Genomic DNA, 27,998 nt, shown 5'->3' with positions numbered 1-27,998 from the left:
AACTAGCCAATCAAACAGAAAGGCACTTGACAAATTATGTTTATAATGTGAGAACTCCCAACACTCCATAGACAACTGTGAACGTTTTGGTACACAGCCATTGAAGGACCGTTATCAGTTTTTGAAAATGAAGGGAGTGTGCTTTGGTTGTCTCAAACATGGTCACATGAACAATAGTTGTAAAAATCTTGCGACCTGTAAGAAGTGTCAGAAACGACATCCAACTGTATTACACTGTGATGAATACAAGTCTGGTTCCCAAAGAGAAAATTCCTGGAATATCCAAAGTGACCAGAGTCCAACAGCTCTACATGTCAGTGAACAGCAACAGATGTATAGCCACATGGGGGCCGGTAAGACCGAGTGTACAGCTACAGTCATTCCTGTGACAGTTTAATCAAAGATAGGTAGTACAGTCATAGAAACCTATGCCTTTCTAGATCCAGGCAGCAGTATTAGCTTCTGTACAGATGATGTGATGAAGAAACTTGGTGTGAGTGGAAGAAGAGCCAATATCACTTTGAATACTATGGGTATGCCATACCCCATGAGTACCTTAATTATTAAGGGATTTGAAGTGAGTGATATCCATGGACAGAATATTGTTGATCTTCCCATTGTATACACTAAGGACAAGATACCAGTAACCAGACGTCACATCCCCACCCAGGAAGATATTAGCGAATGGCTACATCTGAACGAAGTTCATATTCCAAAGATCGATGCTAAAGTCGGACTCATGATTGGCAATGCAGTTGCTAATGCCTATACACCACTGCAAACGATAACTGGACCAAGTGGTAGTCCATACGCAACTAGGACCCGTCTGGGATGGGCAATTTGGAATCTGGTACGTAGCACAGATAGTGAACAAGAAGAGTTCACTGTCCACAGAACTGAGGCTATCGCTATTAAAAAAATGGAAGAGCTCAAGTGATGGTTAAGCGCTCTATCAATATGGATTTTCCAGAACGTGTAATAGACGATAAGAAAGAGCCATTTCAAGAAGATAAGAAGTTCATTGAGAAAATAAATAAAACAATCAAGCATTCTGATGGTCATTATGAAATTAATTTGCCGTTTCGTGATGATACTGTAAGATTACCAAATAATGAGAGCCAAGCTATGCAGCGGTTGAAAGCCATAGAGAAGAAAATGCAAAGAAATCCAAAGTTTCACATGGATTACAAGACCTACATGAATGACTTAATACATAAAGAACATGCAGTGAAGATTCCAGAAGAGCAGTTATATAAAGATGGTGGAAAGATTTGGTACATTCCCCATCATGGGGTTTACCATTCTAAAAAACCTGACAAGATTAGAATTGTAATTGACTGCTCGGCAAAATATCAGGGAGTGTCCCTGAATGATTACTTACTACAAGGTCCGGATCTCACCAACAATCTACTTGGTGTGCTTCTCAAATTTAGGCAAGAAGACATAGCTGTAATGTCAGATATTGAAGCAATGTTTCACCAAGTGAGAGTGCCACAAGAAGATAGTGATTGCCTGAGTTTTTATTGGTGGCCTAATGGAGATTTAGAGAAACCACCAGAAGTATACAAGATGGTCGTGCATCTATTCGGTGCTGTATCATCACCTAGTTGTGCAAATATGGCATTGCGCAAAACAGCACAAGATAATGAAGACCAGTTCTCATCAGAAGTTGTGAATGCAATACTGAGAAATTGTTATGTAGATGATTGTCTCCTGTCAGTGGAATCCGTGGACAAAGCTATTAGTCTAGTTAAAGGTCTTGCAGATGCTTGCCAGTATGGTGGGTTTCATCTTACAAAGTGGATAAGTAATAGTCGAACCGTGCTGGAAACGATTCCTATTGATGAACGAGCCAAAGAAGTAAAAGGTATTGATTTGGTTTCAGACGACTTACCACTTGAGAGAGCACTGGGAGTATATTGGTCAGCAGAGCATGACACCCTAGGATTCAAGACCATGATACAAGCTAGACCTTATAGCAGAAGAGGTATATTGTCCATTGTAAGCTCTGTTTATGACCCTCTTGGGCTTGCTGGACCCTTCATTCTACCAGCGAAGATATTACTACAAGACATGTGTTATCGCAACACTGGATGGGATGAAGATATAACACCTTCAGAAAGATTAAGATGGCAGCGATGGCTCTCAGATTTACATCAATTGCAGAACTTTTCTGTAGAGCAATGTCTTGAACCACCAGAGTTTGGTGAAGTGAAATTATATGAAATACACAACTTTTCTGATGCCAGCGAGAAAGGATATGGGGTAGCATCCTATTTACGTCTTACTAATGCAGAAGGGCAGACACATTGTTCCCTACTGATGGCGAAATCAAGAGTCTCCCCTTTGAAGAAAACTACAATTCCCCGGATGGAACTCACTGCAGCAACACTAGCTGTTCGTGTCAATCAGAAATTATAGCAAGAATTAGATTACCCAATTGACAGCACTTTCTTCTGGACAGATAGTCTGACAGTACTGAGGTACTGTGCCAATGAAACCACACGGTTTAAAACCTTTGTTGCAAACCGCATTACAATTATTCGAGAAGGTTCTGAATCAGCTTATTGGAGGTATGTTGATACCAACTCAAATCCTGCTGATGATGTGTCAAGGGGAATGACAATGGACAAACTTCTTCAAAATAAGAGATGGATTCATGACCCAGAGTTCTTATGGAAGTCAAAATCAGAATGGCCTAAGAATGCAGATATATCTAGAGGTATTCCAGATAATGATCCAGAAATCAAAGGCGACGTTAATGTTATGGCCACTGAAGAATCAACTACAGTGATAGATAGGCTCCTTTCACATACTTCTGAATAGAAGAAGTTGAAGAAGATGACTGGTTGGATCATACAGGGTGTTCAAAATCTAAAGCATTGGGTTTCACAGCGCAGGGAATACAGAGAAAACCTGAACAAATCAGAACCAAATACCATAAAACTGGAGTTGCTTGTTGAAGAAAAAATGAAGAGCTTGAAGTACAAGGCTATGATGAAAGCCAAAGATTATGTCAAAGTGAGTTTTCTGACCCCTGAGACATTACATTTAGCAGAAACATCAATCATAAGATATGAACAACAGAAACATTTCCCCCAAGTAATCAGCACTCTTCAAAAGGGTCAACCAGTCAGAAAATCCAGTAGGATTTCTAAGTTTGACCCAGTTATGAAGGATGGTTTTCGTCGAGTGGGTGGTCGCTTGGGCCGGGCTATGTTGCCATATGATATGAAGCACCCCATTCTATTACCAAAGGAGTCACCATTGGCGAGCATGATCATTCAAGATATACATAGAGCCCTTGGACATTTGGGAAGAAATTCAGTATTAGCTGCATTGCGACAGAAATTTTGGATTCTTCATGCCAACTCGGCAGTCAGGCAGATACTTTCCCATTGTGTAATCTGTCAACGTTATCGTGCAGAAATTGGGGAACAGATGATGGCAGACCTGCCAAAGGATAGACTAACTACAGGTGATCCACCCTTTACAAACACTTGAGTAGATTATTTTGGTCCAATAGAGGTTAAGAGAAGCAGAACCACAGTTAAACGATATGGTGTTGTATTCACCTGTATGAATATCAGGGCTATCCATCTAGAATTAGCCCACTCACTGGATACTGATTCATGCATAAATGCAATCAGAAGATTTGTTGCTAGAAGAGGACAGATCAGGCTCCTTCAATCAGATAATGGTACCAACTTTGTGGGAGATGAAAGGGAGTTGCGTGAGGCAGTCAATAATTGGAATCAAGCCAAAATCGGTGAAGTACTCAGCCAAAGGAACATAAGTTGGCAATTCAATCCTCCATCAGGGTCCCATTTTGGTGGCATATGGGAGCGCCAAATCCGCACCATTTGAAAGATCCTATATTCACTGCTCAGAGAGCAGATGATACACCTGAATGACGAGTCACTGCAAACATTGTTTTGCGAAGTTGAATCTATTGTGAACTGTCGTCCAATCAGCAAGGTTTCGGAAGATCCTAACGATCTGGGAGCCCTAACTCCCAACCATCTATTGCTACTACAGGCTAATCAATTACCATCACCAGGAATATTCAACAAAAGTGACTGCTATGTCCAACATCGATGGAGACAGGTTCAGTATTTGGCAGATGTCTTTTGGAAGAGATGGACAAGGGAATATTTACTGCTACTACAAGCCAGAAGTGGACAACGCCCCGAAGAAATCTCTAAGTAGGGGATATTGTTTTAGTTGTTGATAACAATGCACCCAGAAATTCATGGCCTATGGGTAGAGTTCGTGAAGTCATGCAAGACTACAAAGGACTTGTTAGAATTGCTAGAGTAAAGACAAGGATGACATCGCTTCTCCGACCTGTAGATAAGCTTTGCATGATCTTAGAGGCAGATCAATGATTCAATGACATATTTATCTTAACACCATAATGAAAGTGAATGCTGAGGATTCACTTGCAGGTGATGTACTGGAACCTCTCCCTGCTAGACAAGTATTTGGCTTTATATAAATATTTGTAAATGTTTTGTATCTTACTCAACATTTAGAGGGCCGGAATGTTGCCGCCAAAGACAGTGTTATGGCACTCTATTAATTTAGTATAGCGCCACCTAGCGATGAAGTGTATTTTTTTTTATTCAATTTAATTCGGCTAACCAACGGGCAATTTTGGTGAAAAAGTGATAAATCACCATTAACGTGTCAGCAGCAGTTGTCATAATTCAATGAACTATCTTTCACTTATTTTTTCCGTAATTCATAAAAGCAGCGTTTTGTGCCAAATTATTTTCTAAACAAAGTGACACAAAGAACCATTATTACTAACTGGTAGCAACGACATGTAAATTTAATGTACCCAGTCATTACACTATAACATTGTCCAATTTTAATTTAGAGGGAACCATCCCAACAAAGTGAAACATCTAGCATCTAATTGTCCAAGTTTGCATATGCCCATTATGGGATTCTTGCCTGTTGTACTTTAATCAGGATTACAAATAATTGGTAGTCGAGTTTTTTTGTTTGGACATGCTTGAGCTGTATTTATATGACCTCATAACCAAATGGTCAAGGCATTACCGGGAAATGCGCACATCCACGCACATACACAGAATTATTAGTCCCTGTTTCAGAATACAGCCGACTAAATAAAAAAGAATTAATTCGTCTGAGACCCCGCTCCTCTACAATGACATTTTCAGTTGAAAGCAACGGTAACTTCAAAGGCTTGCTCTGTAAAGCAGTATCACAGCCTACTTAAACTGACGCTGTCTGCAATGAATAAAAAATATCACCTACCCTCCAGCATTACAACACAAATATATAATAATCCTTGTTCCTACGCAACATGGGCGGAGTAGATAGTCAGTTCATTATATTTCAAACGTATATTACCATGTCTTGCAACATATCATCACTTGTTATGTCGTATGCAGTCTGAAGTCGAGTATTTCGCTGTTGAATGATCCGCAATCACTAGCAGAATTATGCCGACTAGAGATAAGGTGAGAAGATAGAAAATAAATGTATTTTATATTGTTAATGAAAAGTACATATCATACTGCTTGCATGTAGAGAGTTTAGAATACATTGAGATGATGCGCCTTGTACATCATAGCACATGAAATACAGTACACCTGTACGTTTGCGTGATTACAACATGTGTTTGTTTGACAATAGAATGACGAAAGAAGTACATTTAACCGGCGTCGAAAATTTATCATACTTGGAGTTCTATTTGGTTTTGGAGTCGCATCTCTGGCAATAGCAATTGGTCTTACAAATGTAAAATATGATGGACTCCTCAATACAACAGGTAATGTAAAACAATTCTACTAGTTCTCTCTCCATTTTTCAAATGTTCGAAACTAAATGGCTGATGTACTGTCATTGTTACTCATTTTTCCTTCGACAGAAGCCAATATGACAACCCTTCAGATGAACTCGACATACAGTCCGTGCTTAGATGACTCATGTCTGAATGGTGGTACTTGTAGCGGTTCAATGGATGTCTTTACTTGTGATTGTGTTGATGGTTATCATGGAGCGACATGCCAGGAAGGTATGTAATGTTTCAGTCGCTTGATAATAGTCTCTACATACGTAGTCAGAAAGTACTGTGGTTAATTGGAATGTTCTTACATTTTCGGCAGATACAGACGAATGCATATCAAGCCCATGTCAAATGAACGGTACTTGTGACGATAGAATAAATGGCTATGAATGTCAATGTAGTGACGGGTATGAAGGTTTTCACTGCGAGATTGGTAAGCACAATCTAGAAAATAACGTATATATATATATATATATATATATATATATATATATATCCTGATATTTTCGATATGACACTTAGTGATCAGTATCAAATATGTCAAAACAACACTCATTCCTTTTATGTTGATATCTTTTTACCTGACAATAGTTCTACCTTGAGTGGGACAAATATTTGTTCAATAAGCTTGCATTTGCCTTTTACAGAAACAAATGAGTGCCAGTCAAATCCATGTCATAATGACGCTCTCTGCGTAGACCTATTCAATGGATATTGGTGCGATTGTAAGTTATTTATTTTTGTGGAATATTTTAAATATGACGAATCGTCGTTCATTGCTGCTACTCAGAGCAGTAACTAATATATATTTGTCTGTAGACTGCTGGAACTATGATATATGTTTTGGTGGTGTTTGTATCAATGAACCAGCGGGTTCATTCACATGTGATTGTTCAGCAGGTAAGAACCATTTGAAAATCCCATTATGCAATATCATATGATTTGTCCGTGCATGATAATCTTGTTCAAGTATAACTAGTGTGTATTAAAAGGCGAATTTACCATACAGGTGCCATGACAATATATATTTTAGTTGGGCTATTTTCACTGCTTTCGTCAACTGAGCCTTTCCCCAAGCTATGATTATCTGCATACATTTGTAAGCAATGCAGTAAAGACGGTTTAAGACCCCTTTTCTTTTTTTTGTATAAACTCAGAGAACATACACACAAAGCACACTCGAAAACTACATTGTCATGTACTTAAATGTATTTAACAATTCAATTCTATTATTTTGTACAGGCGGGTGGGCACGATATCAGGTCAAATATTACCCCAAAACACAATACACAATTCTTGTAAAACAGGGTTAATTTAGATTGATGGGCACCAATACAGTTTAATCCAACTATATACATATGCATTTAATAGAAACAAGAATGCAAACTGGTCAATATTACACAAAAAAACATCTCACATGAACTAAGTGTAACCATAGTTTATTAGATGCAACACTCATCCTTGATATAGTTCTCATCTCTCGTAGTATCACCCCTCCAAGGGATAGTTCAGTGCACCCGACGGAAAAAACACAGAACAAACACCACAATACCGGTAATGGTCACGCTATAAGAGGGAGAAACAACATTCAATAATCTTTATATAAATATTTTTTAAATAAAAAAATCTCTATATGCCATAGTATATATAATAACTGAAAGCTAACTAGTGTGAGTGTGGGAATTTTCGGTGCCTTCAAGTTCCAAACTAGTGTCAAGCAATGGTGCTTTTGAGGTCAATACAGCCACCAGTGTGGAGGTCATCACCCCCAGCGAATTTAAAGTAACCGGCGAAGGCTGTTTCAGAAGCTGGGTATCGAACCTTTTCAACTAGGTTTTCATTCGGTTTCACTTCAGATTACAATGTTGAACGCCGGGTTTGGCTATGGCGGTACGTGGATCCGCTCATCAGATTTCAGGGTCACCCAAATAGTGGACCCTTGTTATTGGGCCAAATATTGAGCAGCAACCCCGTGGAACAATGCAGTCAAACTTTACACAGTTTATTGTTACCAATCGTTAATTGGCTTCAACACATTACATCACCAAGGTGAAGTGAAGTCCGGTGTGACATTAGGGCGACCCCTGTGGCATCTTTCAGACATTTGTAGTTCAGTGTTAAATGAGCATAACTCGGGGATATAAACCATATCCCTAGGTTAGGATAGTTATCAGTTTATATTATAATTAAGGTAGAGATGCAGGTTCGTGGGCACTTGGGAGTGAATTTTTTCTTTCTGCTTTTTATTATCCAAAAAGTCTTGGCTATAGACTGTTGAAATTTTGTAGAATTGTGAATAGTGGAACATACTCAAAAAAACGATTTTAAAATATAGATAACAGGTGCAAACATTATCTCTTTTGATGCTTAGCAAGATTTAGCAAGGCTGTACATAAATAATTAAAAAAAACATGGTGAAAAAAAGAAATGACGGGTTCTCCATATTATGCACTGTATTTAACTTTTTACAAAACGATAATACATTTAAATTTGAAACTGTAACAGCGATTTTAATTATGAGCATTAGCAAACTTCTTACTGAGTGAATTGTTATGCAAATTAGCAATTATCTCAGCTTCTTTTTAGTGCACATTCCAGAACTTGTGAAATTTTCACAAATGATTGACAATGTGTTTATCTTCAAAACGCCGTCGGGCATTGTTTGTAGTTGAATAGTGTTACAGCAATCGTACAGACAACTACCCTGGGTGTTAATTTATGCATAAACTTGAAGTAGTGAAATTTGAGCTGCTGCCCTACAAAATTGACAACTGGTAGACAGTTTTCAAGACGGCACTTTCTTCATGGTAAACAGATGTACCCATAAACCAATTTTGACAGGAAACAGAAGCATGGTTTAGAAGCTAATTTTTTTAAATCACTTTTGACCAAAAAAGCACATTTTTGTGCATATTTCAAACTACAGTGTCCATAAAAATAAAATACTAACAAAACTTTAAAATTCATACAATAAGCTTTCCGAAAATATATAGTTTTGTGGACAAGGGAGGTCATCTTGGTTTCCTAATTAATTAATTGAAATACCTGTCAGGTAAACTGCATCGCTACCTTAAATGCCCGTATAAATCTTTAGTGTACGTCAAGTAATTCGTTATATAAATAAATTGATAATTACATCTCCCGTTTCTTAAAGTTTAATATGATCTGTAGTTAAAATTTGTTAAATCTCTGTTTTAAAGCGTGTAGGAAAAGGTCAGAATCGATCTCTGAAAAACATACATTTAAACAAAACATTTGCCTATATGATAACGTATTGGCGTAGAAGTGTTGCAATCTAAATCTTATTAGCATTGCAGACTTTATAAGAAGCGTTTCCACAAATAATATATATTATTATACATCTGTCACCGTCACGCTATAAGTTACAGCGTGCCGTAATTTTGCGGTATTTTATGGGGTATTTTCATTCTACCAAAATAGGAAACGCGAATTCAAAATATAAAACGATTACACGTGTAAGCGTCCTCTAATAATAAAAAACAAACATGGCTGCCCCCAGGGTTTGACCGGACCCAACACAAAGAAGTTCGCTAAATCTGTTCGTAAAATCTGTTCTAAGCTCGGACAGTACTCGGTCGGTCCATACTTCCGCCGTACTGTCTTCGTGCATACTTTGCAGTATCCTCGTAATACTCTCATAGTACTACCATACAGCAACCACATATTAGGAGTTGTAAGTGTGTTTGTATTGCGTAACGTCTTTATTTGTGTTTGGACAGGTTAGCCACACAGAATAAAACATCGATGTGCTGTCAACAGAAACATTTTATTTATTTGAATGTTCATTTCATGATTGTATGTAATATTGATTTGTACATATCATTCCATATATATTGTATATATTGTCTTCTTCGATAACAGAAGGTGAACTGGTAAATATAGCATTGGGGAAAACAGTCACACAAAGTAGTACAGCTAACGAAAACGGAATAGCAGAACATGCGGTTGATGGCGACAAATCTGGAAATTGGTTAGATAATAGTTGCAGTCACACAAGTGGCTTGTACAACGAGCCATGGTGGAGAGTAGATTTGGCAGAAATACACTGTATTTCACGAGTAGTTATCACTAACAGACAAGATTGTTGTAGTAAGTCCTCTATGATAACCACAGTCTTACCCTTCAAATGCGACGGGATACTGAAGAAAAGACGAAGAAATGTATCTCAGTATTACTAGTATATGCAGTAGATTCCATCACTTGTCAAATAAATTATATATAAACAATACTTGAACATTATACAATCTGCGAAATACACTGAATGTCCATTCAACATATTATAAATGTGTAACCTTTTTTGTATACAGGTCACAAAATAGAGACGGCAGTTGTCCTGATTACTAATACTATTGACGAGGTGGACGCTATTCAGTGCGGTTCAGCGATAGACCAAGCTACTGCGTTGCAAGCGACGATTTCATTTGAATGTGATGAAAATACGCTCGGTCGCTATGTTACTGTTGACAAAACCGAAACACCAGTTGTCCTACATATGTGTGAAATAGAAGTGTTTGCTCCCATGATGTTATAAATTGAGTAACGTGGTATAAGGAGGAAAATACCTTCGAATTCGAAAACTAATTATTCTAATTTACTAAATTTCTAAAGTGACAAAATACGTTCACAATTGAAAATTCAAATATACATGTATATTGACCATCCCATAGTGCAGGCTGTTCATTACTAAGTGGTTTTCCACATTTGTATTCTCACCCTTTCTTGTTAGTCTGCATATTTGTATTTTTGAATAATACTTCTAATTGAATTTAATTTTCTATCTTTGTAGCTTGATGTAAGACTAAAATGTATTATACTATAATTCAACCATGCAATCTCCTTCGTATATAGCTTGCATTCGCACATTGATTGAAATTGAACATTGTATACGCACCTTGATTTTATAAAAGATGTCGCCTTGAAACAAACCAGTTTACACGCCACTCAGGCAAATCCAACGGATGACTTGCGTTGGTAGTAACACTCTTGAATATTGCATATGTTTGAGTTTCCATGGTCGTACATGTATGTAACTGTTCAGACTCATTAGTAGTTACTCTGTTAATTCAAATACTTACTGTCTCTCCCTGTAATCTAACGCACTGTTTGCTACTTAATTTGCTTCGACATAAACAGTTGGTGATTACAATAAAAATAAAACAAAAATACCAGGTCACGGATTAATAATATCTGCTGATGTAATTGTAAATGCTAAAGTTCTATTTTTACAGTCAAAAAGAAAACATCGACGTTGTCTCTGGAACGTTTCAGTGTTTTTTCTTAAATTTCCAATTTCTTTAGCATGACATTTATGCCGTTGTTCCAAACTTATTTTATATCAATTTGCTATGTAGGTTGTGCACAGTGAGGATCAGTAAGCCGAATTTACATTACAAGTAATTTATTAATTGTATCCATTTTAGTTTTTTATGGGGTACTTCACTGTGTCTGGCCATGACATACACAAAGTAGTATTGACTTGTACAAAGTGTCATTGGACAGAGAAAGTACAGTGTCCATTGAACCAATAAGTCGAGGGACCCAATTACAAAAAATAGCGGTCTACCATTTTATTTTATAAACTAAACACGAAAGTTGAAAATCTGAAATTGAAACCACTGAGTCACACTGAAAAATATGTTTTTGTTTTCAAAATAGAAGGAATTACATTCGCAAATTTGTCTGTGACCCTCTACATGTAATTGTAGGTTTAATGTAATGTTTGTCAGTCTTAGCAGTTCATCTAAAAACCCTGAAAGCAACCGTGATTAATGAAAATACCACCTATAGCCTTTAACCTTACAACAACAATCTATAATCTGTTTTTTAAATAATCGTTGCTAGGACAACACAGTTCTATAGAAAATAACTTACTGCTGAATGATGTTTTAAACACCACTTAGTTAAAAGTAGAAACTGCCCTCTACACATTGGCTTATCGTGAGCCGTGGGACTGAATGCTGGGACGGAGTATTCATTCATTATTTTTGGAACATATATAATAGTCACTCGCTTATTATATTGTACCTGTTAGGATCTCACTGTAAGTTGTTGAATGGTTAGCAATAATGAGCAGAATTGTATCGACACGAGTGAGGTGGAAATATATAAATGAAAAGTACAATATTTTTATATTTTTGCTGCATTAATGTACGGAATGTAATGCGTTTAGGGTACATTAGACTGATGTGCCTTGCACCATTTCGGTACAATATATACACGTTTACACATGCATATGCACGCATGCACTGAATTTAGTTCACCTGTACATTTGAGTGATGTCAATGCATTATTCCACCGTACTTTTGGAAATAATCCAGTAGAGGCAGCTTAAGTCCCCCTGTCTATTGTGTACACACTGAAAACAAAAAGCACACTTAAGGCACTAGACTGTATTTGCAAAGCTGCTGGAAAATGGGTGCAGGTACCTAGTAGAAAACGAAACGGATTATTTATAATTGAAGTGTACTTCATTTTATAGTGATAAAATAAATACAAATCCGATAGCAAGAACAATTTTATTATTTATTCAAATTATTACCTGCACCCAGTGCTGCGAGTGTCTGTTTGATTAACCGTAAAATGAAGCAACATACAGTGGCGAAGCCATATTGATTTATACTTTTTTTTGAATTGCTCAGTGTTAGCGAAAAAGTAATGGTAGAGTTTTTGTTATATATATCAGGTCCATTAGTTAAAAATATGCACAATTTTGTCGTATATTATTTTATTTATTTATTTATTGCTTCCCTTTTGTAACAGGTGCTCACTATGTAAATTAGGAGCTGCACCAAATAAAAAAATACATTTCACTGAAAGACTAATGAAAACACTTTTGATAGACAAAAAGAAACTAAGTTACATGAACTGAGATAACAAAATATAACAACAACAAAAACATCTAAAAATAGCAAAAAAATATGAAAACTAAAATATAAGAAGTACACTGGAAACATATTAAATATTATCTGTATACTTCTTTCTACTCTCCATGGCATCAACTAAGACATTTTATGTAAAAGTATCAATTTCGTCACACAGGACTGAATTATACTGCCTTGTACTGTCACCCAGGATTAAACATAGCACTTCTTTGTTTGCTATGAAGTCTTTATGTAAATTTATTTCATTTTTGTTACATAGGAGCATTTCAATCCCTTCCATTGGGGTTTTTCTCTGTGCTGAGAAACATTCACAATGTAATATGAAATGCTCCAGTGTTTCAGGTTCCTGTTTGCAACATGGACAGATACAATCATTATTATCCAAGTTTGCCCATTTCTTTTTCTCATATGCCAAACCAAGAGTGCAGGATCTTGCCTTGAATTTTAATTGGGTGCCCTTGAAGTTAAATAAAGAATTTAAATATTTCTCGCAATATTTTAAATTTGTTTTAAGTTTTCTATAATGAACGAGACTTGATTTCTCTGCCATTTTATATCATCTATGTTTTATCAGTGACTATGCCGTGTACTTTTGTTATTTTCATCGTGCAGATCACGCCAATGAATTGTACGTAAGCTGAGAGTATCAGAGGGCGTAGGTTTGCTGTATAATGGCTGTATCAGAAGGCGCGCCCTTAAAGAAAGGGCTGAAAAACGCTCCGTCGTAATAACGAGATATTTTATTTTTCTCAAAAAACGAACTTCGCTACATCGTAATAACGATATATACATGTATATATATTTTAATTTTCACAAAGCGTGGTCCTGAGAAGCTTCCGTACATTTGGAAATTAAGAATGTTAATTAATTGAATTATTCAAATAAACCATCTAGTGTATATAAATATGTTGTGTAATCGAGAATTTTGAATGTGTAGCGGATTTCTATGTTATTATAAACGAGACGAGATGGGACAATCACTCGTTTACAACAGCAAGAGACGTACTCAGACCTCCTGTTGTATATTAATAGAATATATTGCTGAATTTAAATATACCCAGTATACACAAAGTCTGGGTAGTCTACTGACAAGAATGTCAACCAATCAGCAAAGAATAGTAGGTATTATATTTGTAAGAAATGCCTTGTAATGTGGGATACCATGTGGTATATATGCTGATTGTGGCACCAATGCAATTTCTTTGACCACTGAGGGTGGAACGAAGATTTTAATATAGCAACTGGTTTCAAATTAATGAACAGTATACCATTTGAAAAAAAAATATTTTCTCTCAAAAGTCATTAAAACATCTTTCGAACAATTTTTATTGTAAAATTATTATAATTTGCTTATTATTTATTTATTTTATTTGTTATTACTTTTTGTTATTGTGTTGTTCCCAAATGCCTTTAAGTTAGCTCTAAGCTATTTTCTGATTTCCTTTTCACCCCAATCAACATACTTTTTTACTTTAGTTATTCATATATTCTTAATTTATTATATATTCATTTTTATAATTTTTATGATGTTATCAATACCATGTAAAATTAATACTTGTTGAATAAACATTATCTTCTTAATGTTCGTTAATGCCTTTACGACACAAAAGTTGGAACGAAGATGCGTCTTTGAACCATTTTCCGGGAAACAAGTTAACTAAATGTCACAGAAAATGATAAAATTTGACTATTTTGATGGCAGAATTTTGCATTGTAACTTGGGATGAACAACTTCTCAATATGAAACCTGACATTTAAAGAAATCCACCTAATTGAGCTTAAGATGTAATAATAGTTATCCATTATGTAAAGTTCCCTCCCATGTGTGCATAACGTACTCTGTTGTGCACAATGTCACAGATCCGAGGATTGGCCACGCACGCGGGAGGACACAAGGCAGAGTTTCAGAAGCCGTACCTACAAACGAATTGACGACGTTACGTTGGTATATACGATTTGGTATATACAAATTACAATAAAGACACTTAAGACATTACACATAAGGTAAAAAAATCACGTGACAATATAATGATAATAACGGTAATAAATCCCAGCTTAACAGTTGAACAGAACGATCATATAATCAGTGGAATCACGCACTTCGTTGCAAAATTGCCGTGTGGTTGAAACTGGGTTATGGCGTAACGGGTGAGGAAGACATCATTAAGCACTCACAAAATCACAATAAAACGGAGAGGTGGTTGCATTATGTTATAGGAAACATGGTAAATGAAAAACCGCCCAATACAAACACCAAAAGTTCGAATCCCATTAGATACTCACTCACCGGAACCGGGTTTGGCTTTCCAATGAAACCAATATATTTATTTCATTACTTTAACAACTTGCAATGATGGAAGTTGATCAAACACGAGTTCTTTACACCTAAATAAGTCTTAAATATTTGTCCACACATTTCTTTTCACAATTTAACAACTTATAATGGTGGCAATTAATTAAATGTGACGTGTCTACACCAAAAAAAAGTCTCAAATATTTGTTGAGACATTTGTTCTCCCATTTTAACTATTTGTAATGCTGGAAATTAATTAAACGCAACTTGTTTAATCATTTGACATCATTCCAATATCAGGGGAAAATTCTTCTCCTCTGAGTTCTATATCTCGTACCAGGGGGGAATCTCGTCTCGTCTCTCTATCTATCGGGAAAGTCACTTAAGCTTTACAGTCAAATAAGACACACACAACGAAATACGTTTCAACTCTCGTCTTAGTCTGTCAGTCGAGCACTCTATAAGACACAGCGCCCTGGGGAACAGTCCCCAAGACTATCGCAAGGCTGGACCAAGACTCTCCTCTAGACTGCCCCAAGACTGCGTCTGTCGTGGTTTTCTCCCAAGACCAACTAAAACAACTTTATTCACTTTCAAAACCTTAACCAATTACAAAGAAGTATAATGACTCTAGGGCGTAAACTTCATTCATACAGCCAATCACACTAAGTACTGAACACGTCATATCTTTTCATTAAACGTTCACTATATTAGTAACATCGAATACCAACTGTCAGAAATAGTAGTCCGAATAGCGACGGTTATATCGTAATTAGTTCCAAATCACTGAACCAAGTTCCGTCCAGAACCTCGCATGGGCCTAGACGATGACAGATATAACACAACCATTTGCTGATCAGCTAAATAAGTCGATCAACAGATACATGCAAACAATTTCATCAGACCAACTCACCAGCAAATAGTGCACAAGAGAGTATAATTATTGCACTACAATTTTTAACACTAACGTGTCTTGGCATTAGGGTTAGGGTCGGGTCAGGTATATTCAACGCAAAGGGCAAACACCAAATTGGTTGAGACTCAAGATGTAAACTAACGGGTTATGGCAAACATATAGTTTACACAAGGAGAAAACACCAAATTGGCAATATTATTGACAATTGTGACTCAATAATGGAAATATGTAGTATATAAGAAAAGCAGTCAGTCAATTATGGTCTTGTGGGTCACTGCGCAGTGACCAGGAGAACCCGGGTTCAATTCACATCCCTGCCATTTCTCACAAACACTAATTTGCACTAATAAAGTATTACAAGAAATTATTTATTTCTTTGACTGACTACCCATATGGTTCAGTGGATTCGAATGCACTGGTTAGAACGATTTTTTGAATACTAGTGAAGATACTCGTGGTACAGTGGACAAGACAGTGCGCTGGAAACTCAAAGACTGCAAGTTCGAATCACGGACTGAATAGTCCTACAAAGAACGTTAAAAACATATACAGCTTCAGTATATCATAGCCGACGAATCGGGCGTCGCACGCACAGTACGAACACAGTTGACAGCTGCAAGTCACATGCAACAGCAAGACACGAAGATCATTGCTGCTCTCCAATTGTATTGACCCCCTAAGGATTGCTAATTCTCCCTTTCTAACTCTTGCCCCCCCAAATAAATATATCGCCCCTTTTAGAATGTATTGACCCACAAATTAATGATTATTCATGAGCACAGAAACTGTCATGTCATGAATAAATTAGCATATTTTTAAACAATTTGCATAAAGTAGGGAGGTAAGTCTTCTGGAACTATGCCCTGACGCATGACTTGCCTGCCAAGTATGTACAAAATCGACCAAGACTTTAAGGGCAAATTTCTCAGTAATGAAGAAAAGACATACAAAAACAGTGACTTTGCAATAGTAACTTTGTACCCACACTCAAGCTTAATCAAATTAGCTATGTCCGAGCTTTTTAATTCTAGAATTGTAGGAGGAGATACTTTAGGCACGAAGCTATTCATAAATTTGTTTTTTGGCTGTTGTTTTGGCAACAGTGGCCCGATATTTTGTCATATTTCACCACCTAACTAGATTGAATGTGTGAATTCTGATTATGCTCACTATTTATAAGTTTAGTTGTAATATATTACTAATTGTCATAATAATTTTGTATTTATGGTGAATCGAATGTCATAAATATTTTCCTAAAGAATAAAAACTCATTCACAGACAAATAGGTTATTGCAAGAATACTGAAATTAAAGTATGCCATGAAAAACCATGAGTGTAGTAGTTTCTTAGGGGAAGAGCAAGATTAGGTGCTGGTCCACTCGTAAACCCAATCTAGGTGAAGAAACTGACGCACCAAACCCTGAATGCACACACCTATGAAATCTCTACTTCTCTGAATATGGCAGTCCACCAAATTGTCTAAAATATAACTTGTTTTGAAAATGTCGTCTTTTAATATGTTGATCCCATAGATGATTATAGCTTATTTCATGTACAAAATATAACTTTAATTATTGACCTTTTTTGGCAGGATCTGCCATTAAATGAAATATTACACAATCGAGTATGGATAAATGACTACCCTCTCCATGAATCTGATAGAACTGAATTACTGACTCCTAGGACTGTTATCTGATCTTCATGTAAATGCTGCTCAGAAATTATTACAGCAGCAGTTTCCTTCTATTAGTGGATTTCAAGATACTTTACTTTCTCAGAACAATCAATTTCTTCCTATTACCTTAGAGTCTGTCCAAATTCTATTCACTGGTTCAGCACATTGGGTCGCTGTGTCTAGTGTAAGGAATGAAATCTCATACTATGACAGCATACCATCTAGTGCTCCAGCAGAAGAAGTACAGAACCAAATTGCTTGTATATATTGCTGCTTTGAAACTGAAAATTACATTAAGGTATGCATGCCACAAACCCAATGACAACGGTATTTTTGCTGTTGCTGTTGCCAATTCATTATGTCTTGGAAACAAAACAAAATTGCAATATATGATTGGCTGATCCGGCCTTAAGGCTTGATGAGCCTATGCCATGGTGAGGCGTATGTCGTCCAGAAATTACAAAATCCATGAATAAGGATGCCATTCACTTATTCTAGGTTAGCTATTTGTGATATATCTGTATGTTTTCAAGAGAATAAAGTTCATTTAGGCAGTCAATGGGTGCATTCTTTCTTTCTTGATACATTGATTTAAAACCTTCCCCACACGTTTTCTAATAGAATTACCCAGAATGCTTAGCGAAATCAGCAGCGCTCTACTTGTGCACCGCCGAGAACTACAAACTCGCATTCCACTTGTTACACGATAGATATGGTCAACCCCGAGGAATCACATATTAAATATCTACGGTTCCAACCACCAATTTTCAACTGAAACTGAAATGTCTTTAAAAAGCGACTAGTAAAGACGGACAAAATGTAAACGCGTAGGTACCGGAGGAATTATCCACCAAACGCCGCCATTTTTAATTTCATTCACGCAAGAGAATGTGTTTGTTTTTAGGGCAAAGTAGCCAATCTCATCCACAATTGGACTACGAACTGGGAGTTCTGGATATATCTGGTGATCGATCATCATTTTTGGTACCTTGGCATGTTATTTCATTAAAAAATTTATATTTTTCAAAGTCCCGGACTTTGCCTATGGAGGTACGCAGGGCTGTGGTGGGGACATCTATCAACCGAACGCGCCCCCGTACACACAGTACTGTACGCAGGGCTAAGTAAATGCATGCTTCAAGAAATACGTGTTCTCAACGTCAGACATGAAAACAATATTCTCAACCCGGACACGTACCCCTCATCAGTCACCGCGTTCAACATGGTGACGCAGGCCATTCAAAACAACCGCCATGAAATATCCGCGTTTCACGGTTCGACTCAACACAGCCCTTCAAACCCACCAGCGACGACCGCCAACCATGGATCAAATTCACTGCCTCCCACAACTCAACACTACAGTAAATCCGCAACTCGATCAGCAAAATCACGATTTATTCCGCGACCCTGCAGCTACTGTAAAAGCCAGCATTCGTTGAACGATTGCCAAACCGTAAGTACACGTGAATCCCGCTTAGACATTGGCAGACATAATAAACTCTGTTTTAATTGTTTAGGCAAATATGGTGTAAAACAGTGCCGTTCACGCTTCACCTGTAGGAAATGTAAAGGTGATCATCATACGTCCATACATCCGGACACTGTCGATTCAATTCAATCTGTCACCTTTGCTGTTGCTCCACCATCTTGTTGTCTCTTGGTGTCCGAACTAAATCTATCGAATGACTAACTGATTCTCTCATTAAAAGGTCAATATTATTGTCGGTTATATGAAATGCAATTTTAAATTCAGTGTTTACGATGTCGAACGCAGAACATCACCATCAATAAAAGGCATGATGCAAAAAAAAGATTCCGGAATTTTGAAAACCCAGAGCTGCAGAAGAAAGCTCCCTGAAAAAACAACTCAGCATGGCAGCATGTGTACTTCCTGTGATTTGTGTCCTCAGTATCCATCATGCAGTGTGACAAAATAATTATTTTATTAGCAGTCAGTAGATTCTATTTTTTGAAAACAGTAATTTTGAAACATGGTAATACATTGTATTTTTTTCATTTTAATTTTTTTAGTTTGTCAACTATTACAGTATTTTAATGCATATTTAAAACTCAACTGACTGAAAATACTCGACCTAAAATTTCTCATAACAAGATTACTGGTAGGTTGTATTTTACAGTTGATTAAAACAAAAACATTAGATTGAAAGTTTGTTTTTACACCAAAATGTTTTTGGTTTAATTTTTTTTTAAAGATAATTCCAAATATCCTATTGTATGACGTTGGTACAAAAATAAAAGTTTTTTTTTGTTTTTCTAAGTAGTGCTATGCTAGTTAATCAGACTATTATTATGCAATGCTACAATAACATAGTGAATAGACTATACACAGACTTGCGGAAATCCATTAAAAAAACCTTGCCCTATCTTTTGGGGGCCCGTTACTGAAAACACAAGATTTTTTTGCCTAAGCGTTGTTAATGATGAGTGATAAGGAGCAATTTTAAATTCAGCGTTTACGATTTTTGTCTGATTTGTTCATTTTATGTTGCGACATTTTCGACTTTTCCTTGAAACACAATCATCTGGGCACAAGCTATCCAAAAATCAGTTTTTTGGCTGTTGCTATGGCAACGGTGGGCCAAACAAATTTTTCAGATTTGTCCTTATAACTAGGGTGAAGGTGTGACCTACCTGCCAAGTTTAAGAGAAATCGGCCAAGCCAAAAAAATCACAGAGATGCATTTTTGTAAACAGTCCTGGCACTCCAAGGACTTGCAGCTCCTGTGAACAGTACCTACGCATCTGTGATACCACTGAAAACATTGACGACGTATCATACCATCATTCTATGGCAAAACGACAGGAACAGTAGAGCTTTGTCTTAAAAACTTTATCCGTTTTTCTGGAGTGTGTTACATTTTGAATCCTTGGGATTGATTGACCTCAAGGCATGAGACAAAATGCTGTCGCATTTTATTTTGATAAAAAAATCATATATGGCAATTTTGTTTTGTTTCCAAGACATAATGAATTGGCAACAGCAACATCAAAAATACCATGGTTGTTAGAGCCTATTAACTGTCGTTGGGTTTGTGGCTTGCATACCTTAATGTAACTTTCAGTTTCAAAGCATCGATACATACAGACAATTTGGTTATGTACTTCTGCTGCTGGAACACTAGATGGTATGCTGTCGTAGAATGAGATTTCATTCCCTACACTAGACACAGCAACCCAATGTGCTCAACTAGTGAATAGTATTTGGACAGACTGAGGTAATAAGAAGAAATTGATTGTTCTGAGAAAGTAAAGTATCTTGAAATCCACTAATAGAAGGAAACTGCTGCTGTAATAGCTTCTGAGCAGCATTTACATGAAGATCAGATAACTGAGTCCTAGGAGTCAGTAATTCAGTTCTATCATATTCATGGAGAGGGTAGTCATTTATCCATAATGATTTGTGTAATATTGCATTTAATGGCAGATCCAGCCAAAAAAATCAATAATTAAAGTTATATTTTGTACATGAAATAAGCTATAATCATCTGTGGGATCAACATATTAAGAAACGACATTTCAAAACAATGACAGCAGTTATATTTTAGACAATTTGGTGGACTGCCATATTCAGAGAAGTAGAAATTTCATAGGTGTATGCATTCAGGGTTTGGTTTGTCAGTTTCCTCACCTAGATTGGGTTTACGAGTGGACCAGCACCTAATTTTGCCCTTCCCCTAAGAAACTACTACACTCATGGTTTTTCATACCATACTTTAATTTCAGTATACTTGCAATAACCTATTTTTCTGTGAATGAGTTTTTATCCTTAAGGAAAATGTTTATGACATTCGATTAACCATAAATACAAAATTATTATGACAATTAGTAATATATTGCAACTAAACTTATAAATAGTGAGCATAATCAGAATTCACACCTTCACGCTAGTTAGGTGGTAAAATATGGCAAAATATCGGGCCACTGTTGCCAAACAACAGTAAAAAAATTTTGAATAGCTTTTTGTCTAAAGTATCTCTTCCTACAATTCTAAAAAAACAGCTAATTTGATTCAGCTTGGGTGTGGGTACACAGTTACTATTGCAAAGTTACTGTTTTTTTATGTCTTTTTTCATTACTGGGAAATTTGCCCTTAAAGTTGAGGTAACTTTTCACCAGTACAGCTTGGGGGGGTCTTGGTCGATTTTGTACATACTTGGCAGGCAAATCATGCGTCACGGCATAGTTCCAGGAGACACTTTATGCAAATTGTTTAAAATTATGCTAATTTATTCGTGACGTGGCAGTTTCTGTGCTCATGAATAATCATTAATTTGTGGGTCAATATATTCTAAAAGGGGCGATATATTTATTTGGGGGGGCAAGAGTTAGAAAGGGAGAATTAGCAATCCTTAGGGGGTCAATACAATTGGAGAGCAGCAATGAACCTCGTGTCCGTTGCGTTGCATGTGATTTTCAGCTGTCAACTGTGTTCGTACTGCGTGTGCGACGCCCGCTACGTCAGCTATGATATACTGAAGCTGTATATGTCTTTAACGTTCTTTGTAGGGGTATTCAGTCCGTGATTCAAACTTGCAGTCTTTGAGTTTCCAGCGCACTGTCTTGTCCACTGTACTACGAGTGTCTTCACTAGCATTCAAAAAGTCATTCTAACCAGTGGATTCGAATCCACTGAACCATATGGGTAGTCAGTCACAGAAATAAATAATTTCGTGTAATACTTAGCTTTATTGCAAATTAGTGTTTGTGAGAAATGGCAGAGATGTGAATTGAACCCGGGTTCTCCTGGTCGCTGCGCAGTGACACACAAGACCATAATTGACTGACTGCTTTTTTTTGCATTTGATGAGACCATATAGTGTGTGTGTGTATATATATATAAAGATATACTACATATTTCCATTATTGAGTCACAATTGTCAATAATATTGCCAATTTGGTGTTTTCTCTTTGTGTAAACTATATGTTTGCCCCATAACCTGTTAGTTTACATCTTGAGCCTCAACCAATTTGTTGTTTGCCCTTTGCGTTGACTATACCTGACCCGACCCCTAAACCTAATGCCAAGACACGTTAGTGTTAATAATTGTAGTGCAATAATGATACTCTCTTGTGACTGTCTGCTGGTGAGTTGCAATGATGTCAAATGATTAAACAAGTTGCGTTTAATTAATTTCCAGCATTACAAATAGTTAAATTGTGAAAATAAATGTGTGGACATATGTTTATGACCTATTTTGGTGTAAACAACTCGCGTTTGATTAATTCCCACCATTAAAAAGTCTTTATCAATTAATTTCCACCAATACAAGTTGTTAAATTGAGAGAACAAATGTCTCAACAAATATTTGAGACTTATTTTGGTGTGGACACGTCAAATTTAATTAATTGCCACCATTATAAGTTATTAAATTGTGAAAAGAAATGTGTGGACAAATATTTAAGACTTATTCAGGTGTAAAGAACTTCCATCATTGCAAGTTGTTAAAGTAATGAAGTAAATATACTGGTTTCATTGGATATTTGATTTAATTGTGAAACTTTATAACAAAATGTCTTTGTTTACTTGTTATGGTTGGTTGTTGAGTGGTGTTCATTTTGTTACTTCAACTACTTCAATGTTCCGATTAGTTGAACGGGAAAGCCAAAACGATTGCTTCGGTTCCAGTGAGTGAGTATCTAATGGGATTCGAACTTTTGGTGTTTGTATTGGGCGGTTTTTCATTTCCCATGTTTCCTATACCGTAATGCAACCACCGCTTAATGATGTCTTCCTCACCCGTCACGTCATGACCCAGTTTCAACCACACGGCCATTTTGCAACGAAGTGCGTGACCCCACTGATATGATCGTTCTGTTCAACTGTTAAGCTATGATTTATTACCGTTATTATCATTATATTGTCACGTGATTTGTTTTACTTTATGTGTAATGTCTTAAGTATCATTCTTTATTGTAATTTGTATATACCAATTCATATATACCGAGCAAACGACCCCGATTGAAGGACATTATTTTGTGACGTCACCAATTCGTGTGTAGTTACGGTTTCTAGAACTGTGCCATAAATATATATTGATGAGGTTTAGAGAATACAAAGAGCTTAGTTAATTGTATGCACATTGTCATCACCATTTATTGTGTCCTCCAGCGTGCGTGGCCAATCCTCGGATCTGTGACATTGTGCACAACAGGGATAGTTACGCACACATGAGAAGGAACTTTACATAATGGATAACTATTATCACATCTTAAGCTCAATTGAGTGGATTTCTTTAAATGTCAGGTTTCATATTGATAATGATATGAGTTGTTCATCCCAAGTTACAATGCAAAATTCTGCCATCAAAATAGTCAAATTTTACCATTTTCCGTGACATTTTGTTAACTTGTTTCCCGGAAAATGGTTCAAAGACACATCTTCGTTCCCACTTTTGTATCGTAAAGGCATTAACGAATATTGAGAAGATAATGTTTATTCAACAAGTAATAATTTTACATGGTATTGATAACATCATAAAAATTATAAAAATGAATATATAATAAATTAGAAATATATACAAAATATATATAATAAAGAATATATGAATAAATAAAGTTTAAAAGTATGTTAATTGGGGCGAAAAGGAAATCAGAAAATAGCTTAGAGCTGGTCGAGTCTGATTTCCTGTGATATTTCATGTGGCATTTGGGAACAACACAATAACAAAAAGTAATAACAAACAAACAAAATAAATAAATAATAAGCAAATTATAATAATTTTACAATAAAAATTATTTGAAAGATGTTTTAATGACCTTTGAGAGAACATTTTTTTTTTCAAATGTTCATTAATTTAAAACCAGTTGCTATATTAAAATCTTCGTTCCACCCTCAGTGGTCATGGAAACTGTAGATCTAAAAGCTGAACGTGCCTCGCTAGTCATAAATAAATGCTCATCTCAGATCAATAAGGTATTGGTCGTATCTAGATCGTAGTTATTTTTCTCAACAGGTGAACCAAAGATACGATCATTTATCAGCTGTCGCTCTCACCATCACCCATCATCCCTCTTTATTCGATATAAAAACTATCTTGCATTGGTGCCACAATCAGCATATATACCACATGGCATCCCACATTACAAGGCATTTCTTACAAATATAACACCTACTATTCTTTGCTGATTGGTTGAAATTCTTGTCAGTAGACTACCCAGTCTTTGTGTATACTGGGTATATTTAAATTCAGTAATATATTCTATTAATATACAACAGGAGGTCTGAGTACGTCTCTTGCTGTTGTAAACAAGTGATTGTCCCATCTCGTCTCGTTTATAATAACATAGAAATCCGCTACACATTCAAAATTCTCGATTACACAACACATTTATATACACTAGGTGGTTTATTTGAATAATTTTAATTAATTACCATTCTGAATTGCCAAATGTACGGAAGCTTCTCGGGGCCACGCTTTGTGAAAATTAAAATATATATATCGTTATTACGATGTAGCGAAGTTCGTTTTTCGAGAAAAATAAAATATCTCGTTATTACGACGGAGCGTTTTTCAGCCCTTCTGTCTTTAGTGCCGTGCGGCTCAACTACAGATGTGGCTGAAAGGGCGTGCCTTTTGATACAGTATCAGGGGCGGATACAGGATTTTTTATGGGGGGGGGGTCCAAACTTTAAAATCGCCAGACTAAGTTAAGGATTTTTTTATATTATACAAAAACGAATTGAATAAAGTTTTCAACGGGGGGGGGGGGGTGCCCCCCCGCCTAAATCCGCCACTGAGTAATTCTCACTCAGGTTAAGATTAAAAGTGTACTACAGCTACAGCATGAATTTATAATTAGAATACTACACATGAAACGGCTTTGGACTGTATAGACACAAGTTCAAAAGCAATATACACCATGCTGCTAACTTTGAAGGTGAATTGAGAAGTTCTGAACAACTGCATCGATACAGGTGGATGCACCGGAAATACAGTCAACATGGTAAACGGTGAGACTTATCTTTCTTATTCTTGATCCAGAGGGGTAAATCTACGTAGCAGAATACGCTTAAGACGTCGGCAACAACGCGCGTCTGGACGGGTACGATATTCACGGTACATCACGTGGTTGAGGGCGTATACGACGAACAATTATCCCAGAATGGATACAGTAATAAAAAATGAAGGATGCCCGAAAGTAGTACGTGGTGACAAGGGGACGGTAAATTGGCATGTAGAACAGAACCAAATAATCCTACAACGAAATAATAACAATTCGTCCGACACTGCAGTACATGTATGGTACATGTAAAAGTGATCGACGTATAGGATTCTTCTTTTAGAATTCAACGTATGGAATCAATTTTGAAAGACAATATTTAACACAAAAAATATTTTTAAGAGGCTTTCTTACAAAAATATTGATCTATATCGAACCCTTGGACTTTGACTGGAATATATGGCAGCAATTTTTGTGTCCTATGATTTGATGATTTGTGCTTTATTATAGCTCATTCATAAATTGTATCTAATTCTAAGGAATGGTGTGTATCTTCCCTGTCCTGTCCCAATCATGAAATGTTAATGAAAGTTGGTACATATATGCTGTGGGATAATACACAAACCTGACCAGTTTTGGGTTGAAATGAATGTGATTTGTCTATTTCAGATAATAAACGGTGATAAAGACTATAAGCTGTTTATGGTGATTTAATTGAAGTTTAAATAGTGTATAAACAAGATCATATTTATTGAAAGTATATGTACCAAGCTACATGTTTGCTGAATTTACGGTTAGCGAAAAGGGGCGTGTATTGTACAGTTATATATATTTCTAGTTTTAATGAAAAAAAGAAAATAATTAACCTGTATATCTTATCACATATGGAAGTCAAAGTTTCCACATTGACAGCTGACTCACGTAAACAACAAATAGTGTTATAAAACATAACAGCTAAACAATGACGACACAGAAAAGCACAATTACCTCAGAATTGAAATTGAGAATAGTCAACAGAAATAAACAGTCGTTGTATAAAATCACAAAAATATCTAATATATCTAATTGAACTTGGGCTAAAACAAAATACAGTACCGATTTGAACAATACTAGCCGCAAACAATATAAGCATGGGCACTGACTGAATATTGCTAATCAGCTAAGATTCATGACAAAATGAAAAGTTATAAAATATAACCAGCCCCTGCTTGATATAGCAATGCAGTCAACCCTCACATTATATTCAGCCATTATACAGCAAACCTATGACCTCTGATACTCTCAGCTTACGTACAATTCATTGGCGTGATCTGCACGATGAAAACAAAAGTACACGGCATAGTCACTGATAACACATGATATACGACAAAATTGTGCATATTTTTAACTAATGAACCTGATATATATAACAAAAAATTTACCATTACCATTTCGCTAACACTGAGCAATCCAAAACCAAAGTATAAATCAATATGGCTTCGCCACTGTGATGTTGCTTCATTTTACGGTTAATCAAACAGACACTCGCAGCACTGAGTGCAGGTAATATATTGAAAAAATAATAAAATTGTTCTTGCTATCGGATGTGTATTTATTTTATCACTCTAAAATGAAGTATATTTCAATTATAAATAATCCGTTTCGTTTTCTACTAGGCACCCATTTTCCAGCAGCTTTGCGAATATAGTCTAGTGCCTTAAGTGTGCTTTTTGTTTTCAGTGTGTACACAATAGATAGGGGGTCTTAAGCTGCCTCTACTCGATTGTTTCCAAAAGTACGGTGGAATAATGCATTGACATCACTCAAATGTACAAGTGAACTAAATTCAGTGCATGTGCATGTGTAAAGGCATGCATGTGTGTATACGTGTATATATTGTACCGAAATGGTGCAAGGCACATCAGTCTAATGTACCCTAAACGCATTACATTCTGTACATTAATGCAGCCAAAATATAAAAATATTGTACTTTTCATTTATATATTTTTTACTTTACTCGTGTCGATACAATTCTGCTCATTATTGCTAACCATTCAACAACTTACAGTGAGATCCTAGCAGGTACAATATAACAAGCGTGAGACTATTATATATGTTCCAAAGATAATGAATGAATACTCCGTCCCAGCATTCAGTCCCACGCCCCACGATAAACCAATGTGTAGAGGGCAGTTTCTACTTTTAACTAAGTGGTGTTTAAAACATCATTCAGCAGTAAATTATTTTCTATAGAACTGTGTTGTCCCAGCAACAATTATATAAGGACAGATTATAGATTGTTGTTGTATGGTTGTAGGTGGTATTTGCATTAATCACGGTTGCTTTCAGGGTTTTTAAATGATTCGCTCAAACATTACATTCAACCTACAATTACAAGTAGAGGGTCATAGACAAAATATACGAATGTAATTCCCTCTATTTTGGAAAAT

At 36.3% G+C, this 27,998-nt stretch overlaps 2 protein-coding genes across 2 annotated transcripts; both read left to right on the top strand.

Annotated features, from left to right (window-relative positions):
- The first annotated feature begins 957 nt into the window (after positions 1-957).
- On the top strand, positions 958-2,421 carry LOC144364509 (uncharacterized). The gene has a single exon (XM_078014420.2). The coding sequence runs from the start codon at positions 958-960 to the stop codon at positions 2,419-2,421; it is 1,464 nt and encodes a 487-aa protein (XP_077870546.2).
- Positions 2,422-5,380: 2,959 nt separating this feature from the next.
- On the top strand, positions 5,381-11,102 carry LOC146733291 (uncharacterized). Its single transcript, XM_085492077.1, has 8 exons — positions 5,381-5,492; positions 5,668-5,803; positions 5,903-6,049; positions 6,141-6,254; positions 6,469-6,546; positions 6,641-6,721; positions 9,704-9,931; positions 10,150-11,102. The coding sequence occupies exons 1-8, from the start codon at positions 5,475-5,477 to the stop codon at positions 10,371-10,373; spliced, it is 1,026 nt and encodes a 341-aa protein (XP_085348203.1). The 5' UTR covers positions 5,381-5,474; the 3' UTR covers positions 10,374-11,102.
- The last annotated feature ends 16,896 nt before the right edge of the window (positions 11,103-27,998 follow it).

Source organism: Saccoglossus kowalevskii, chromosome 17, assembly GCF_978046115.1.
Source record: "Saccoglossus kowalevskii chromosome 17, keSacKowa6.1, whole genome shotgun sequence".
Taxonomy (NCBI): Eukaryota; Metazoa; Hemichordata; class Enteropneusta; family Harrimaniidae; genus Saccoglossus; species Saccoglossus kowalevskii.
Note: the sequence above shows the minus strand (reverse complement) of the source record. Positions and strands in the feature narration are given on the sequence as shown.

Bases quoted from the DNA above. Each gene is read 5' to 3' on its own strand.
- LOC144364509 (XM_078014420.2), top strand. From the start codon at position 958: ATGGATTTTCCAGAACGTGTAATAGACGATAAGAAAGAGCCATTTCAA.
- LOC146733291 (XM_085492077.1), top strand. The intron at 6,050-6,140 runs GTATGTAATGTT...CATTTTCGGCAG, and splicing joins TGGAGCGACATGCCAGGAAG to ATACAGACGAATGCATATCA. The intron at 9,932-10,149 runs GTAAGTCCTCTA...TTTTGTATACAG, and splicing joins TAACAGACAAGATTGTTGTA to GTCACAAAATAGAGACGGCA.